Source organism: Chrysochloris asiatica, unplaced genomic scaffold (genome assembly GCF_000296735.1).
Source record: "Chrysochloris asiatica unplaced genomic scaffold, ChrAsi1.0 scaffold00207, whole genome shotgun sequence".
Taxonomy (NCBI): Eukaryota; Metazoa; Chordata; class Mammalia; order Afrosoricida; family Chrysochloridae; genus Chrysochloris; species Chrysochloris asiatica.
In genome coordinates this window covers 315,612-331,969 of record NW_006408725.1, presented here as the reverse complement: position 1 = coordinate 331,969, position 16,358 = coordinate 315,612, and the positions used below count along the sequence as shown (strand labels likewise).

At 42.9% G+C, this 16,358-nt stretch overlaps 1 protein-coding gene and 2 non-coding genes across 3 annotated transcripts in view; 1 reads left to right on the top strand and 2 right to left on the bottom strand.

Annotated features, from left to right (window-relative positions):
- The first annotated feature begins 694 nt into the window (after window positions 1-694).
- TRNAP-AGG lies at window positions 695-766 on the top strand. The gene has a single exon. It is a non-coding gene; the product is annotated as a tRNA-Pro (tRNA).
- An 828-nt stretch (window positions 767-1,594) lies between these two features.
- On the bottom strand, window positions 1,595-1,666 carry TRNAP-CGG. The gene has a single exon. It is a non-coding gene; the product is annotated as a tRNA-Pro (tRNA).
- Window positions 1,667-2,088: 422 nt separating this feature from the next.
- The window catches only part of RCSD1 (RCSD domain containing 1), a 106,560-nt gene continuing 92,290 nt past the window's right edge, over window positions 2,089-16,358 (bottom strand). The window contains exons 8-9 of the mRNA XM_006872649.1: window positions 15,407-16,132; window positions 2,089-2,145 (exon numbers count right to left, since the gene is read on the bottom strand). Coding sequence (XP_006872711.1) covers window positions 2,089-2,145; window positions 15,407-16,132 — 783 coding nt within the window. The remainder of the gene's footprint in view (window positions 2,146-15,406; window positions 16,133-16,358) is intronic.

Genomic DNA, 16,358 nt, shown 5'->3' with positions numbered 1-16,358 from the left:
CCATTGCATTACCAATTGTATTATATATCACATTTTGTTGTTGTTGTAAGTACCGTGGAGTCGGTTCCGATTCATAGTGACCCTGCACAGGGTTTCTAAAGCCTCATCCTTCTTCCGCCGAGTAGCGGAAGAGCTGGTAGTTTCGAACTGCCGACCTTGAGGTTAGCAGCCCGATTCGTAATCACTACGTTACCAGAGCTCCTTTATATACCACGTACAATTTATTTTAATATATTAAAGCCCACTTTTCTGGAAAGGTTAGAGTTTAGGATTTACGTGTCCAAAAAGAATTAGGTTGAGCAATAACATGGCGATGGGAATTTACATGGCTGGAAAAGTGAGACTTTGCTAGGAGTTTAAAAAAAAAAAAAAAAAGGCTAGAAATCTACAATTTAACATTTATTGGAAAGCTGAAAGGATGAATATAGCACCTAGAACTCAGAATCTGCTGGAGGAACATAGTAATTGCAATTTATTAGTTATAAATATAAGCAGCATTACAGTTTTCTCACCATTGCTTTCTTCAGTGCCACTGTTTTTCAACGAGCAAACAATAAATAGAAGCTTAAAAAAAGATTTGTAGAATACAAAAACAATTGAAAATTGCAAGCACAACAAATATATGATCACTTGGGGGCGCGCGAGTAAATAGTTCTACATTCCTTTATCATGGCGGAAGGGACATAGTCATGTTGGCTCGTTGGTCTAGGGGTATGATTCTCGCTTAGGGTGCGAGAGGTCCCGGGTTCAAATCCCGGACGAGCCCTCTTTTTCAATGACTTGGCAGTAACTATAAAGCTCGAAATGAATCCTTTTTTTAAAAAAATTACAGCATATTTTACATTAAAAAACCGTGAAAATAGAAAACGTTTGCTGACAATATACGTACTACTATAAAAACGATATCCTCACCTCAGTCCATTTCCAGAACCAGCGCCTGGGTAGGGACGTAGTGAGTTTCCATTCTTGGTTGCCTTTAACTGTTGTTAGGTGCCGTCGAATAGGTTCCAACTCATAGCCACCTTATGCACAACAGAACGAAACACTGCTCGGTCCTGCACCGTCCTCCCAATCCTTAAGGTTGAGCCCATTTCTGCTGCCACTGAGCCAATCCATCTCTGTAGGGGTCTTCCTCTTTTTCGCTGTCCCTTCACTTTTGTTGTTAGTAGCCGGCATTGCTACAAGACGGTGCTTGAATCTGTCCAAACCAGTGCACAAATCCATTTACACAGCGAGTCTAGGGGAGTCTTCTGGAGTAGGAAAATGCTCCCCTTTGCCATAGAAACCTTAATTTCTAAAACTGCTAACCCATTGCATACTTGCTCAAATTTAGAGACTTGAGAGCGGTGGCTAGGATTCCATGTATGGCATCACGGTTTCAAGCAAGTGTTTTAAACGATAGAAAGCAATAAGAACGCCTTGCCTTTTGACGTTCAATAAATATACATTATATTAACTGATGCACCACGTCCCTTGCTTTGCAAAATTGTAGGAAACAGCTTAGTACTTTTACGCGTTTGGAATAATTGTGTTTAAGCCTCTAAATACACTGCACGAATTGCAAAATGACTTGCATTTTAGATAGAAAAAGCCTGGGCTCGTCCGGGATTTGAACCCGGGACCTCTCGCACCCGAAGCGAGAATCATACCCCTAGACCAACGAGCCGTTCTCAGCAGAAGTGCTCCCGGCAGCTCCCTTCAGCCTTGCCCCGCCCCTCGCCTCGTTTCCTGGTTAACTATGTCCGGTGACCTTTTTTTGTACGGTCTAGAACTCTCGCCCCACGTTTGGACTCTAGAGCCCTCCCGGCCCTGCAAAGAAATCCCTCAGAGGAGCAGGAATGAACATGCATTTTGCCTAAGGGGTCTCCTCTGCCCCAGCCCTGCAGCCTTTCCTGCACAAGCCCGAGCCGCCTTCTCAGATCTCGGCATCCTGCCCCGCCCATTCCACTCCCAGGTGAGTGCGTGGCAGCCAGGGCTGCGCGCAGGTCAGGGCCTCTCAGGACACGCGGGACTCTGCCGAGTGTCTAGTGCCCAGTGCCTTCCCACAGCAAGTTTCTGCTTCTTCCCGGGAGCTTTCGCTGCCTGCACTCAGATCTCGGCCGCCTGCCGCAAGTCCTGCTCCTCTGCGCCGTCGGGGCTCGCTCTCTGCGTAGTGGGTGAATTAAGAGGAATTGCAGGCGAGAAAAGGAAATGATGCGGTGAACACAACTGATAGGAGAGAATATTAACCCCCAACCCTTTCTGAACGTTCACTATGGGATACTGAACAAGTTATCACTTAATTATTACTGTTATTCCTATTTGCAGATAAGGACACTGAGATACAGAAGGTGTGATTCTTGTTAAGTGCCCTCGTCAATTCTGACTCAAAGTGACCCTGTACAGGGTTTCGATGGCAGTGCTCAGTGGCCGCAACTTCGCTTTTGCGCCCCCTAGGACCGCGAAGATCCGTGCCCACTGTTAGGCCTTTTTGTCCCGCGGAGCTGAGTCCCAGATCAGGGTCCCCTGCGCGCCTTGGTGCCTTACAAAAGCTTCTCATTTCTGAAACCCTCTTCAATTCTTGTTGTTAGGTGCCATTAAGTCAGTTCAACTAATAGCCAGCAGAACGATACACTGCTGCTTCCGTGAGTGTTGATGATTGATCCAAGCAAATAAAAGTCTTTGACAACTTCAATCTTTTCTCCATTTATCTTGATATTATTTATTGGTCTAGTGGTGAGGGTTTTTGTTTCCTTTACATTGAGGTGCAACCGAAGGTTGTGGTCTATGATCTTCATCAGTTAAGTATTTTAAGTCCTCTTCGTTTTCAGCAAGTAAGATTGTATCATCTGCATATCTGAGGTTGTTAATGAGTCTTCCTCCAATGCTGATTCCACGTTTTTCTTCCTATAATCCAGTTTCTCGGATTATTTGCTCAGCATACCTTTCCCGACTTTAAACCATTCAGTGTTCCCTTGTTCTATTCGAACAAGTGCCTATTAGTCTGTGTACAAGTTCCTCATGAGCACAATTAAGTGTTCCAGAATACTCATTTTCCCTAATGTTGTCCATAGTTTGTAATGATCCACACAACTGAACGCCTTTGCATAGTCAATAAAGCACAGGTAAACATCTTTCTGGTATTTTTTTGCTTTCAGTCAAGATCAATCTGATGTCAGCAATTATATTCCTCATTCCATATCCTTGTCTGAATCCAGCTTGAACCTTTGGCAGTTCCCAGTCAATGTTAAGTTGCAGTCATTTTAAAATTATCTTTAACAAAATTTTACTTTAATGCTATATTAATAATATTGCCCAATGATTTCCACATTCCGTTGGGTCACTTCTCCTTGGAATGGGCACAAATATGGATCTTTTCCAATCAGTTGGCCATGTAGTTGTCTTCCAAATTTCCTGGCATAGATGAGTGAGTGTCTCAAGTGCTGTATCAGTTTGATGAAAGATTTCAATTTGTATTCCATCATTTCCAGGAGCCTTGTTCTTTGCCAATGCCTTCAGTGCACCTTGGACTTCTTCCTTCAGTATCATTGTCTCTTGATCATATGCTACCTCCTGACATGGTTGAACATTGACCATTTCTTTTTGTTATGCTGACTCTGTGTATTCCTTCCATCTTCTTTTGATGCTTTCTGCATCATTCAGTATTTTGCCCACAGCATCCTTCAATATTTCAAGTTGAGGCTTGAATTTTTTCTTCAGTTCCCTCAGCTTGAGAAATGCTCAGCATGTTCTTCCCTTTTGGTTTTCTAACTTCAGGTCTTTGCATATTTTATTATAATATTTGACTTTGTCTTCTTGAGCTGACCTTTGAAATTTTTTATTCGGCTTTTTTACCTCCTCATTTCTTCTGTTTGCTTTAGCATCTCTACATTGGAGAGCAAGTTTCAGAGTCTCTTCTGAAATCCGTTTTGGTCTTTTCCTTCTTACTTGTCTTCTTAATGACCTTTTGCTTTCTTCCTGGATGATGTTCTTGATGTCATCCCACAACTCTTCTGGTCTTTGGTCATTAATGTCTGAATCACCATTTATGCTCTTGAGATGATCTCTAAATTTAGGTGGCTTTTGTGGATTTGTTCTAATTTTCTGCAATTTCATCTTGAACTTGCATATGAGCAATTGATGGTCTGCTCCCCAGTTTGCCCCTGGCTTTGTTTTGGCTGATGATATGAAATTTTCTACCATCTCTTTCCACAGTTGTAACCAATTTAATTTCTGGTGAGATTCATGTGTATAGTCACCTTTTATGTTGTTTAAAAGAGATATTTGCAACAAACAAGTCATTGGTCTTGCAAAATTCTAGCATGAGATCTCCAGCTTCATTTCTATCACCAAGGCCATATTTTCCAATACTAATCCTTCAGTTTTGTTTCTAACCTTTGCATTCCAATCACCAGGAATTATCAATACATCTTGATTGCATGCTTTATCTATTTCAGGCTGCAGAAGTTGGTAGAATTCTTCAACTTCAGGATCACTGACTTTAGTGGTAAGTACATCAATTTGATTACTAGTTATATTAACTGTTCCCCTTTGTAGATGTATCGATATCCTATGACAGATGACAGTGTTGTACTTCAAGATAAATCTTGAAATTTCCTTTTTGAGGATGAATGCAACACCATTCCTCTTCAATTTGTCATTCCTGGCGTAGTACACCATGTGGTTGTCAGATTCAAAATGGCTAATACCAATCCATTTCAGCTCACTAATGACTAGGATATTGATGTTTTTGTATTCCATTTCATTTTTTACAACTTCCAATATTCCTAAATGCATACTTTGTACATTCCATGTTCTGCTTATTAATGGATGTTTACAGCTGTTTCTCTTCATTTTGAGTTGTGCCCCATCAGCAAATGAAGGTCCCGAAAGCTTTACTCCATTTGCGCCATCAGGATCAAAGACTTTGAGGAGGCAGCTCTTCCCCAGTCATATTTTGAGTGCCTTCCAACCTGAGGGACTCATTTTCTGGCATATCTGACAATATTCTATGCTCTGCATCATGTTTCAATATTCAATATTCTGGTGCTATCTGACAGTGCTCCAGTTTTGTTCATAAGGTTTTCAGTGACTAAATATTCAGAAGTAACTTGTCTCTCCCTCTTTCTCACCTGTCCTTGTTTGGATCCTCAGCTGAAACCTGTCCTCCATGGGTGACCCTGCTGGTATTTAAAATATCAGTGTCATAGCTTTCAGAATCACAGCAGCAGACAAGCTACCACACATGGCAAACTGACAGACAAGTGGTGGCAGATTTCAGTAGTTAGCAAAAATCGTCAGTTTATCTTTGACCTTAGTAGTTGGTGTTATAGTCGTATAGACTTGTAAGTGTATGAATATTATCCTGTTACTTACAGTGTTGTGCTTTAGGATAGATCTTGAAATGTTTTTGTTGTTGTTGTTGGTTTTTTATTATGAGTTGGACACCGCTCCTCTTTGATTTGTTACTCTCGGCATAGTAGACCTTATGATTGGTAGATTCAAAATGACCAATACCAGACCACTTTACTCAGTATCACCTAGGGTATTGATCTTTATGCATGGTTTCATTTTGAATGACTTCCAGTTTTCCTAGATTCACGCTTTGTACATTCCACATTCCGATTATTAATGGGTGTTTGAAGCTGCTTCTTCTCGTTTTGAACAGTGCCACATCAGCAAATAAAAGTCCCCAAAGCTTTACTCCATCCAGCTCTACGCTGAGGGGGCAGCTCTTCCCCAGCTGTATTTTCAGTCTTCTCACCTGAGGGGCTTATCTGCTGGCACTATTTTCCAACAAAGTTCCACTGCTATTCATAAGATTTTCACTGGCCTATTTTTTCAAAAGTAGATTGCCAGGTCCTTCTCTCTAATCTGCTTTTGTCTGAAAGCTCTGCTGGAACCTGTTGTTTTTCATGGGTGAACATACTGGTATTTGAAATACCACTGGCATAGCATCCAGCATTACAGCAAAGCACGCACCACCAAAGTACAACAAACTGACAGATGAGGAGTGTGGAAAGTAATTATATGTGATTAACTTGTTTGTCATCTGAAAACAGATGACCTTCCATACTGTAGGCTTGATAACATCAATCAACCAGCTGAAGACCTTCAAACTCATCAGCCGCTCCTCAGGAACCCTATACAGGGTTGCAATGGGTCGGATCTGACTTGATGTCGTTAAACAACAACAATACACACACATGGACTTCTGGTGTGACATGTGATTAGCACTGGACTGCAAACCACAAGATAGGCAGTTCAAACCCATCAGCTGCTCCTTGGAAACCCTAGACAGACAGAATCACTATGAGGAACTGACTCTACAGCACTGAACAACACATGATGTGTTGTTATGTGCCGTGGAGTCGGTTCCGACTCATAGCGACCTTGTGCAGGGTTTCCGAGGATGTAAATCTTTACGAGAGCAGAAAGCCTCATCTTTCTCCCGCGGAACAGTTGGTCGTTTCGAATTGTAACCTTGCGGTTCACAGCCCGATTCGTAACCACTACACTACCAGAGCTCCTTATATTACATATATGTGTATGTAAATATAGGGTTTGAACCTCAAGGTTGGCGGTTCACACTTACCAGCCACTCCTCGGAAACCCTATACAGGGTCACTATGGGCTGGAACTGACTCCACGACAATTAACTATACACACACACACACACACACACACACACTTTATCTATACATATATATGAACATGTATATATATATATATATATATATTTTTTTTTTCATAGCGACTATGAATCAGAGCTGACTCAATGGCACTTAACAACAATAACAACATATAGTATGTGTATATACGGGCTTCACAAAATTTATGAAAAAATCCCAGTATCTTTTAATCCCATTTTTCCATGAACTTTTTGAAGCCCCTTCGTGTTGTTTGTGTATAATATAATCTCACTGGTTCTAAGACAAGCTTCTTTTTTAAGACACTTGTGCTGTATGATCTCATTCTTATTCCAAACTTATGTCTCTATCCAGTTTCTAGTTATGTGTATAGAGATGTTTGGAATTATGTTTACATTTTAACCTTCCTTATTTGTGGATTCTGGGTTTGGGGTGATTTGTGGTTTGATCTTTGCCTTTCTGTATTATTTAAATTTTAAATAATGTAATCTTTATAATAACAGTAAAATCATATCTAGAAACAAAACAACTCCTCACCAATATACTACACAATATGCAACTGAATAAAGACTGTGTGATAGTTATGGTTTTTTGTCAATTGACTGGGCCAGGATTCTCAGTGGTTTGACATTTGAGATGTAAATTTCCCCATGATGTGATTGGATGTGCTAAACCACTAAGAGGATTAGGGATGGGATACACCATTGTTTATCACATCACACTGATCTGAGGGAGATCCCCAAAGGTGTGGCATGCAACAGCTTTTATCTTACAAGAGTTAAAAGGAGAAAGACTTGATCAGAGAGAGAGAGAGGGACCTACTATTGCCAAGATGGAAGAGCCAGGAGTGGAGTATGTCCTTTGGACCTGGGGACTGTGAAGCTCCTAGATCCAGGAAAAGAGTGATGCCAAGATGGATGGAGATCTCCAAGGAATACTGGACCTACAAATGCTTAAAGAAAACAAGGACCTTTTCCCCAGAGCCAAGAGGAAGCTTTCCCCAAGAGCCAGCACTCTAAATTTGTACTTCCAGCCTCATAAACTATAAGAGAATCAATTTCTGTTTGATAAAACCATCCATTTGTAGTATTTCTGCTAGAGTAGCACTAGAGAAGCACTAGAGAACTAAGAAAGACTGGAAGGAAATACTCTGGAAATCACAGTGGTAATAGCAGCACTTGAACCACTATACCAGCTGGCATCCTACATGAATGATAAGAAAGGCTTAAAATATTACCTCTCCCAGGAACATCTGCATTTTAACTGGGAAGGAAGACGGATGCTAGTGGAATCAGTTGCTAATTATGAAATTTCAGGCATCTGTTATCAGATAAGGCAGCAATGATTATTCACAATAATCACATTCCAGTTCAGCAATCAGCTGAGTTATATATTATTTAATAAACTATTTATCGAACACCTACCATGTATGAGGCTCTGTGCACAGAGAAGAACAATATAAACCCTGACTATATCCCAGTGGAGCTACAAGTTAACTCTGGATGCAGCAATACGTTATTCCTTAAAGTAATGACTGACTTTCTCTAATGGCTTATGAAGACAAATTCCATTTTATTTGAGCAGCACTTGAATTTTGCTTGATGCTTATATTCATAAACCACGGGTCCTACATCATATAAAGACGTACTGTTTGTATTGTTTTTACCTGGTTCGAAGAGGACACAATTGACTAGAACTCATTGGAGGTCAAATAAAATTTAATTTAGAAGTAATAGTAGCATAATGCTTCAGGTATTGCCTTGTTGGGCCCAGCTGTTTTTTTGGGTTTTTTTGCCCACCCAGCCCATCTTTTGTTTTGTCTAACACCCTGATTTCACTTTGATGAACCACTTTGCTCCCATTCAAACTTCTTGTAGGTTGAAAGGTGTTGATTCTCCTGGCATCCAGCTCCAGGAGAGGGCATGAGACCTAGGCCTGGCTAGACAGATCCCTGCATGTCTTTGGCCATAATCATTGGTGCAGATGAACACATGTAGGACAAGCACGTGATCCACACAGGACCTATTAAATATCTCCACAGTTCCCTCCCCCTCACCCCCCAAAGTTATTGGGCAAGAATAGGTTTATGGACTCGGAAAAACCTGCTTCTTTGGAATAAGGCCAATACAGAGGAAAACAGAGCCCAATGAGAGAGAGCGATTCCTTGTATTACTTGAGTGAGTATTTAGGTCGATCTATGGATTTTTCACCACCACTCATCTGTCAGTTTGTCGTACTGTGGTGGCTTGTATGTTGCTGTGATGCTAGAAGCTACGCCACAAGTTTAAATACCAGCGGGTCACCCATGGCGGGAAAGTTTCCGCAGAGACACCAGGGGCGACATAAGGCCTTTTCATCTGGGAGGCTGTTTTCTAAAATCAGGGTAAGGTGTAGTCTAACAGTCCTCCAAAAAACAACTGCTTCACCTACCAAACTAGCAAATTGAGACACTGAAGTACTTAAATCAGAGTAAGCACCAACTCTGATGATCCAATATTTATTTGGATTAACATCTCTTAGCAGGATTGCATGAGGGAAGAAGATTCAAATCAAGGAATGGGAAGTCAGACCCAATGCAAAACCCATAGCACTCTTCAAATAGGATCTTAAAGAACTGCCCACTGAGAACAGACTGAAGACTCCCAACTCACTCCTCTGGAGTGAGGTTAGAAGATCCTGAGCTTAGATCTAAGAAAAGCTCTCCAGAGAAGTTAGGAAGGATGTTTACCATTATGTAGCTTGTACGTTATGGTGCTCGAAGTGTCTGCCAAGAAATATCTCATCCATGCTCAAGGGTAACCTTTTGAAATTGGAAAAATTAATCACAGAATAAATCAGAAAGCAGGTATTGTCCACTGCTGTGATTTCAGGATGTGGAAATGCAGTGCAGATGGTGAAATCTCTTAGTATTTGCCTGCCTGTCAATGGGAGTTCCTCCACGAACTTCAGGAAGGTAAAAGAAAGGAGTGAGCTGCGACAGCCTCCTCCCCTGGTAGTCATAAGCTATGGGAGGGGCTGAGCGTTTGTTGATAGAACAGACACATAGTTTGTGGAAAAATGGAATTAAAAGATAATGGAATTTTGCTACGAACTTTTTGAAGCAATTCTCTCTGCTAGCCCAATGTTTTAAAAATTATTTGGCCAGTTCAGATTTGAACAAAGCTGGAAGGTTGTCTCAAGATCACTGATGCAATTTAAGATCCTCTATAACTTCTGGTGTAGTGCTGTAGGATCTTCACTGGACTGTGAACCACAAAGTCAGCAGTTCAAATCCACCAGCTGCTACTCAGAAACCCTGTACAGGGTGACTATGAGTTGGAATTGACTTGATGGCACTTAACAACAACAATATAACTTAGAGGACCTTAATTGCATGGACTCCTGGTGTGGCACTGTAGGATCAGCACTGGACTGCAAACCACAACGTCAGCAGTTCAAACCCACCAGCTGCTCTTTGGAAACCCTATACAGGGTCACTAAGAACTGATTCAACAGCACTCAACAACAACAAAACTTAGAGATCTGGTGAGGTGCTGTAGAATAAACACTGGATTGCTAACTGTAAGGTCGGCAGTTCAAACCTACCAGCTGTTCTTCAGAAACCCTATACAGGACCAATATGAGCCGGAACTGACTCAATGGCATGTAACAACAACATGATAACTTAAAAGGATTTGTATTTTCAGCAATATCATTTTCTTTTGTTTCTGGTCACCCTGAAATTAGCTTTCACTTACAATTTGAGAACTCTAGGAATTCTAGAATAGTTAAAAAGGCCACAATTTCATACAAGCAGAATCTGATAAGGTCAATCAGAATACAGTTCAGAGGACAGCTGCAGGGGTAGGTGGGTATGGACAGTATCTAGAACCCACAGGTTGCTCAGTGTCCCTGGGTAGTTGTCATCATAGTAAAATATTTTAAATAAGTTGTTTTTGTTTGTTTGTTTGAAATCAAGTTCATCAAGTGGAACCCTGACCCAAATTCAAGCTAATAAAGGTCTGCTGCCCTCACAGCTGATCTTCATCTGTGATGTAACATTCAATGTGGAGGCCAGACAGCAATGCACCCTGTATCTTCAGGCTGCTTCTGGCCCCTTAGCATATTCTCTTTCTGTGATGTCTTCAGCAGCTTTGTCCTGAGGGCACAAAAAGCTCTTCTTCATATTTTAGTGTCCTGGTCAGAAGTGACATCCTGTGAACAGAGGAGGAGAGAATGAACCAGGAAGAGGTTGGGGGAAAAGCTGACATGTAGCATATCTGTCTAGGGGCTGCTTCATGAGGCAATAATGCTCTAATCGTAATAAGGATCTCTGGTGGTGCCATGTTCAGCTGTCAGTTAGCAGTTCAAATCCACCCCTCAGATCTGAGAACAAAGACCTGGTAATGTGCTTCCGTAGAGATTACAGTCAAGAAAAATCTAGAAGGCTGTTCTACTCTGTCACATGGGGTCACTATGGATTGGAATTAGCTTGATGGCACGCATAACGGTAATAAAGCATGCATTAACTCAATAGCCATAGCAGTTAGATACTTCTATTAACTCTGCTTTACACCTTTAGGTCAGACAGCTAATAAGTATCCCCAGGATTTAAACTAGAAAGGAGTGAGCTAAAGAGGAGCTAGAACTATAGCATAATGAACAGGGGAATCTAACTGAACTACTTACTTTAAATATATACTCAGTCCATAAATATACTATATAAAAATGTCCAGATGGAACATTTTTATAGGGGTGGAAACGAGAACGCAGCAGACACGAGTGTGTATCTTATTAAGGGGAAGGGAAAACTCCTCTGATTTAAGATGAAATTTCCTTATAGTCTAGTAGGAAGTGAGGTCATTTGTAGAGAGCAAAAGGGTAAGTGAGGATTTGAGGAATATGGGGTGAAAAGTGAGGGTACCAGAGATACGGTGAGAAGATTTCCAGGTAGCAGGTGGTCCAGTAATAGTTTATAATAGATCCTGCAGTCCAGTTCTGTGAATTCCACCAATAATACTTACAAGTCTTGGTAAAGAGTGACTGACTTTGGGGATTACTGTGGAGTCCTGCTGTGGCACTGTAGGATAAGCACTAGACTGCTAACTGCAAGGTCGGTCATTTAAACCCACTTCTCAGAAGCCCTGTAAGGGGGTTGCCATGAGTTGGAACTCACTTGACGGCACTTACCCACGACAACATGGAGAGAGCAGGTCAAAAGCAAGAGGGAAATTAAGACACAGAAAGACAGTACTTAAGTGACTGGCCATGCCTGCGGTCTGCCTAGGGCGTGGAGACAGCCAACCACAGGAGACAAGTTCAGAGGCTACGGAAGGTGTGAGGTGAGAAGGCTGTAGAGTGTGGCCCCAAGAGAAATGAGATAAAGGCAAGGGGTATCTCAAGAGAAGATTGTCTCTATCAGCTAAGGGAGAAAATAAAAAATGAAATCAGATGTTGAGAAAACAAGAAGAAAAGAAACTGAATTGGGTAATTAGGAAGTATGCATTTAGTGTAAATAAAACAAAGCCTCGGCTGTGATGTCAAAACATCTCAAAGGTCTCTGGATAAGTTTTATCTTTGGCATACTTGAGTGGCCAACACAGTACTGGAGTGTTAGAGAAACATGTGTTACATTTATTTAAAATATTAGAATTGGGTGTTTATTCAATGCTCTTCCCAGGACTACATCATCTATAAAGCAAACCTTAAGTTCTGTGATTTGATATGTCTAGCCTTACCCATGATGGAGATTCCCAAGATGCCTCATTCTTTAAGCATGACATGTTAAAATGCTTGTGATGAGCAACATAAAAGGTGGTGGTGGTGGTTATGTGCCATGGAGTCGGTTCTGACTCATAGGGACCTCGTACAGGGTTTCCAAGGCTGTAAATCTTTACAGGAGCAGAAAGCCTCATCTTTCTCCCACAGAACTGCTGGTAGTTTCAAACTAGCTGACCTTGAGGTTAGCAGCCTGACTCGTAACCACTACACTACCAGAACTCCTTAACATAAGAAGTTGTTGTTAGGTGCCATCGAGTCGGTGCCGACTCATAGCGACCTTATGTACAGCAGAACGAAACACTGCCCGATCCTGGGCCAACCTCACTACTGTTGCCACACTTGAGTCCATCGATGCTGCCACTTGGCCAATACATCTCGCTGGGGGTCTTCCTCGTTTTCTCTGACCCTCCACCTTACCAAACATGATATCCTTCTCCAGCGACTGCTCCCTCCTGATAGTTAACCCTTTATAGTACTTTCATAATCTGAAAGTACTTTGGTGCTTATTCATGAAAATGGCTCTTGCTTTTTCTTGAAACCTGAATTGCTTCATCCTTTGGGTTTCACATAGTATGTTCCCAGGCAGAACCACATTTATTTCACTCTCTTATTTGTTTATACATCTGTGAACCCCCAGTATCTCTCACAGTGCTTGGGATAACCAATGCTTGATTGCATGTATGTTAATTGCATGAATTATTAGTTTATCCAATCACCCTATTTCAACCAATCAAGAAACAACATGGAAGTTAATGAGCTAACTAGAAAAGCTCTCCTCTAAGTAAAGCATGCTAGCCAAGATGGATGCAGGGATAGACCTGGGAAACGCATGGGGTCTCTTAGGGATGCCATATGATCAAGGGGGTCAACATCACAGTTGTTCTTGTCAGTGAATCCTTTTACACTAGTGCCTGAGGCATTTTGGTCAAGACAGGCCTAAATGAGGAGGGACAATTTGAATGGTGGGTACATGAGGGTCAGAAGGAAGAGTATTCCAGGCAAAAGGAACAGCTGGTTAAGAAGGGATGACCTTGGCATATTTGAAGAACAGAAAAAAAAAAAAAAAGTCTGTGTAGTTGGAACAAGCAATGGGGAGAGTCAGGGAGAGGGGGCAAAGACCCACCCTGCAGGCTAGATTTTACTCTGATGGCAATGTGAGGCCATGGGGTCAAGGGGTGGAAAGTTTAGTGGGTTGTATTGTATTTTCCAAAAATCTATGTCCAAGTTCTAAGCCCCAGTGCCTATGCATATGACTTGTTTGGAAATAGGGTCTTGGCAGCTGTAATTAGGTTAAGGGTATTGAGATGCAATCATTACTGGATTAGAGGGCCCCCTATATGAAATGACTGGCCTCTTGATGAGAAAGAAGAGGTGATTTGAGACACTCAGACACAGGCTAAGGCCACGGGAAGACAAAGGCAGAGATTGGAGCCAGGCACCTATAAGCCAAGGAATGTCAAAGATTGCTGACAACCACCACAATCTGAAAGAGGCCAGGAGGATCCCAATTTGATGGTTGTTGCTGGCAGTCAGATTCATGGAACAGATTCTCCCTCAGAGCTTGCTGACGTTTTTATTTTGGACTTTGGATCTCCAAAACTGTGAGAAAGTGAATAGCTGTTGCTTTCAGCTGCCAACTTTCAGGTAATGGCAGGGCTAGGAAACTAAGACAAGAGGTGAGTAATCTGAGTAAAGGGGAGATCTAAAAATTAAAGCTCCCACAAGTGTGGGCCCAGATGGGATGGAGGGACTGAGTTAGCTCCCTCTTCATCCTGTGTAAAAATCAAACCCAACCCCACAACCACTGAGACAGTGCCTATTCATAGCACCCTAGATAGGGTTTCTGAGAATGTAAATCTGTCCAGGAGCAGACAGCCTTAGCTTTCTCCCACAGGTGCTCAATACCTGTGAGATTGGATATAACATAAACACCTGATTCTTTAAAGATTCAATGTCAACACCCCCTGCACCCTGGAGCTTCCCCAACTTTTCTCCCACTCTCTACAAACAAATTGTTTCTCTCTTGACATTGAGCTTTGGGCTTCCTTAGGACTACCTGGCTGCCTGCCAGTCCACCTGCCTGCCCATCAGCCTGTTGCAGAGCCCTGGCTGCACAATAGTTAAGCACTAGGCTGCTAACCAGAAGGTTGGCTGTTCAAACCCACCCAGTGGCTCTTTGGGAGAAAAGACGTGGCAATGTCTTTCCGTAGAGATCTCAACCTAGGACATGTTATGAGGCAGTTCTGCTCGGCCTGATAGGGCCACTCTAAGTGGGTCCCTAGGAGTCTGCTAGAAGGCGTGGTTCCATGGAGAATTCTCTGGTCTGTGTGGGAGATTGGGGTCAATTGCTGGCTGATGCACTACAAGTGCTGCCACAACCCATTTGCCAATGGAGGTTTGTGTGTTGCTATGATGCTGAGCAGGTTACAGGGTAGAAGAGAGGCAGGTGAAAATAAATGGGTCTAGAGATATACTTCTGAAAACCAGCCAATAATACATAGAATCCTATGGGTCACAGTGGTCTGATCCCCTTGTGCATGGGGCCCCCAGGCATCACCAACAGCTAACAGCATCATGGAGATGAACTGCTGGACTCACCTGTTAGACAGTGAGCTTTTCTTGCAAAGGAGCAGCCCTTTTGTCTCTGAATAACCGTAGCAGGAGCCCATGACCGTGCACCTAGTAGGCCTTCAGTAGGGCTTACTGACTGGAGTTACTGAGCTATGCCAAATCCTGGTCACCTAGTACATACCGTAGTCCCCAGATTCTGAGCTGGGGAGAAGCTGGAGAGAACCTGAGACACTACTCCTTTTTGTGTTTTTGTCCCCTGCAGATCAAACAGAACCTATCCCAACCCAGTATGACATAAAGTAAGAGGTTGGCAGCATAGGAACTGCACATTGAGCTGGCTGGTGATGGACCTGTAAGGGGTAGGCAGGTGTCCACAGTAGAGAAGGCGGGTTCCATGGCTGAACCCTGGCACTGCTCGCCCAATGTGAACAAGCTAGGCTGCTTACCTCTGCCAAGGCCTCGCTGCTGGTCTCCAGCTGGGCAGGGCCAGTTTTGGGATGGCATCCTGTCTCAAGGACTTCACCCTCCTCCTCTTCCTTTTCCTTGTCTTTCTCCTGCTCTGAGATGTTGCTGTCCTTCATTTCTCCAGAGGGATTTGAGGGACTCTCCACCCCTACAGCTTTCTGCTCAGGCTTCTCTGGGTCTTGGCTCTTTTGCCCAGATTTATCCTCTTCATTTCTGGCTCCCTCCTCCTTCAGCGCTGTGGACTTTTCCGTCTCTGCTTCCTCTTCAGCCATGGTTTCCTCTGTGGGGCTCTCGCACCCATTCTCTGCCTTGGGGCTGGGGACTTGGGATGGCTCTGTGGCCTCCCTCTGGTCTGGGCCCTGGTGTTCCTCCTCTGGTGATTGCCCTTCCATCTTCTCCTGTTGCTTGCCTTCCTCAGAGGCCGTCTCCTCGTGCTTCTCTGTCCAGCTGAGTGTCCTCCTTAAAGGAGGCTTTTCATCCAACCCCAGGCTTCTCCTCCCTTCCTTTCCCACCACCCCATCGCTGGATGGAAGGGGTCCTAGGGCCTTGCTCTTGGGTGCAAACACCTCATCCCCATTCTCTTCCTTGGCTCCATTCTCCTGAGATGACTCCGCAGCCCTGAAATCTCCAAGGTCCCCGCAGTCAGACTGAGACCTTCGGAATCTTCTGGAGGGAGGGCGCCTTTTTATTGAGCCCCGCGTCCGCACCTGGAAGGAAATGTTAAGGAAAGTTATCAAAAATCTATTTTTTTTTTAAAAAAAAGGCCAAGAGGAGAACTGTGGGCCCTTTCAATGCCAGTCTAAAGCATTATTTAATGAGCCCACCCAGGGATTACTTAATTTTCTAGGCAGACTGTACCATCCTTTGCTATTTATTATAGGTGAGAGCCCTATAAAATTGTGAATTTTTAAAAATATTTTATTGTGAATTATG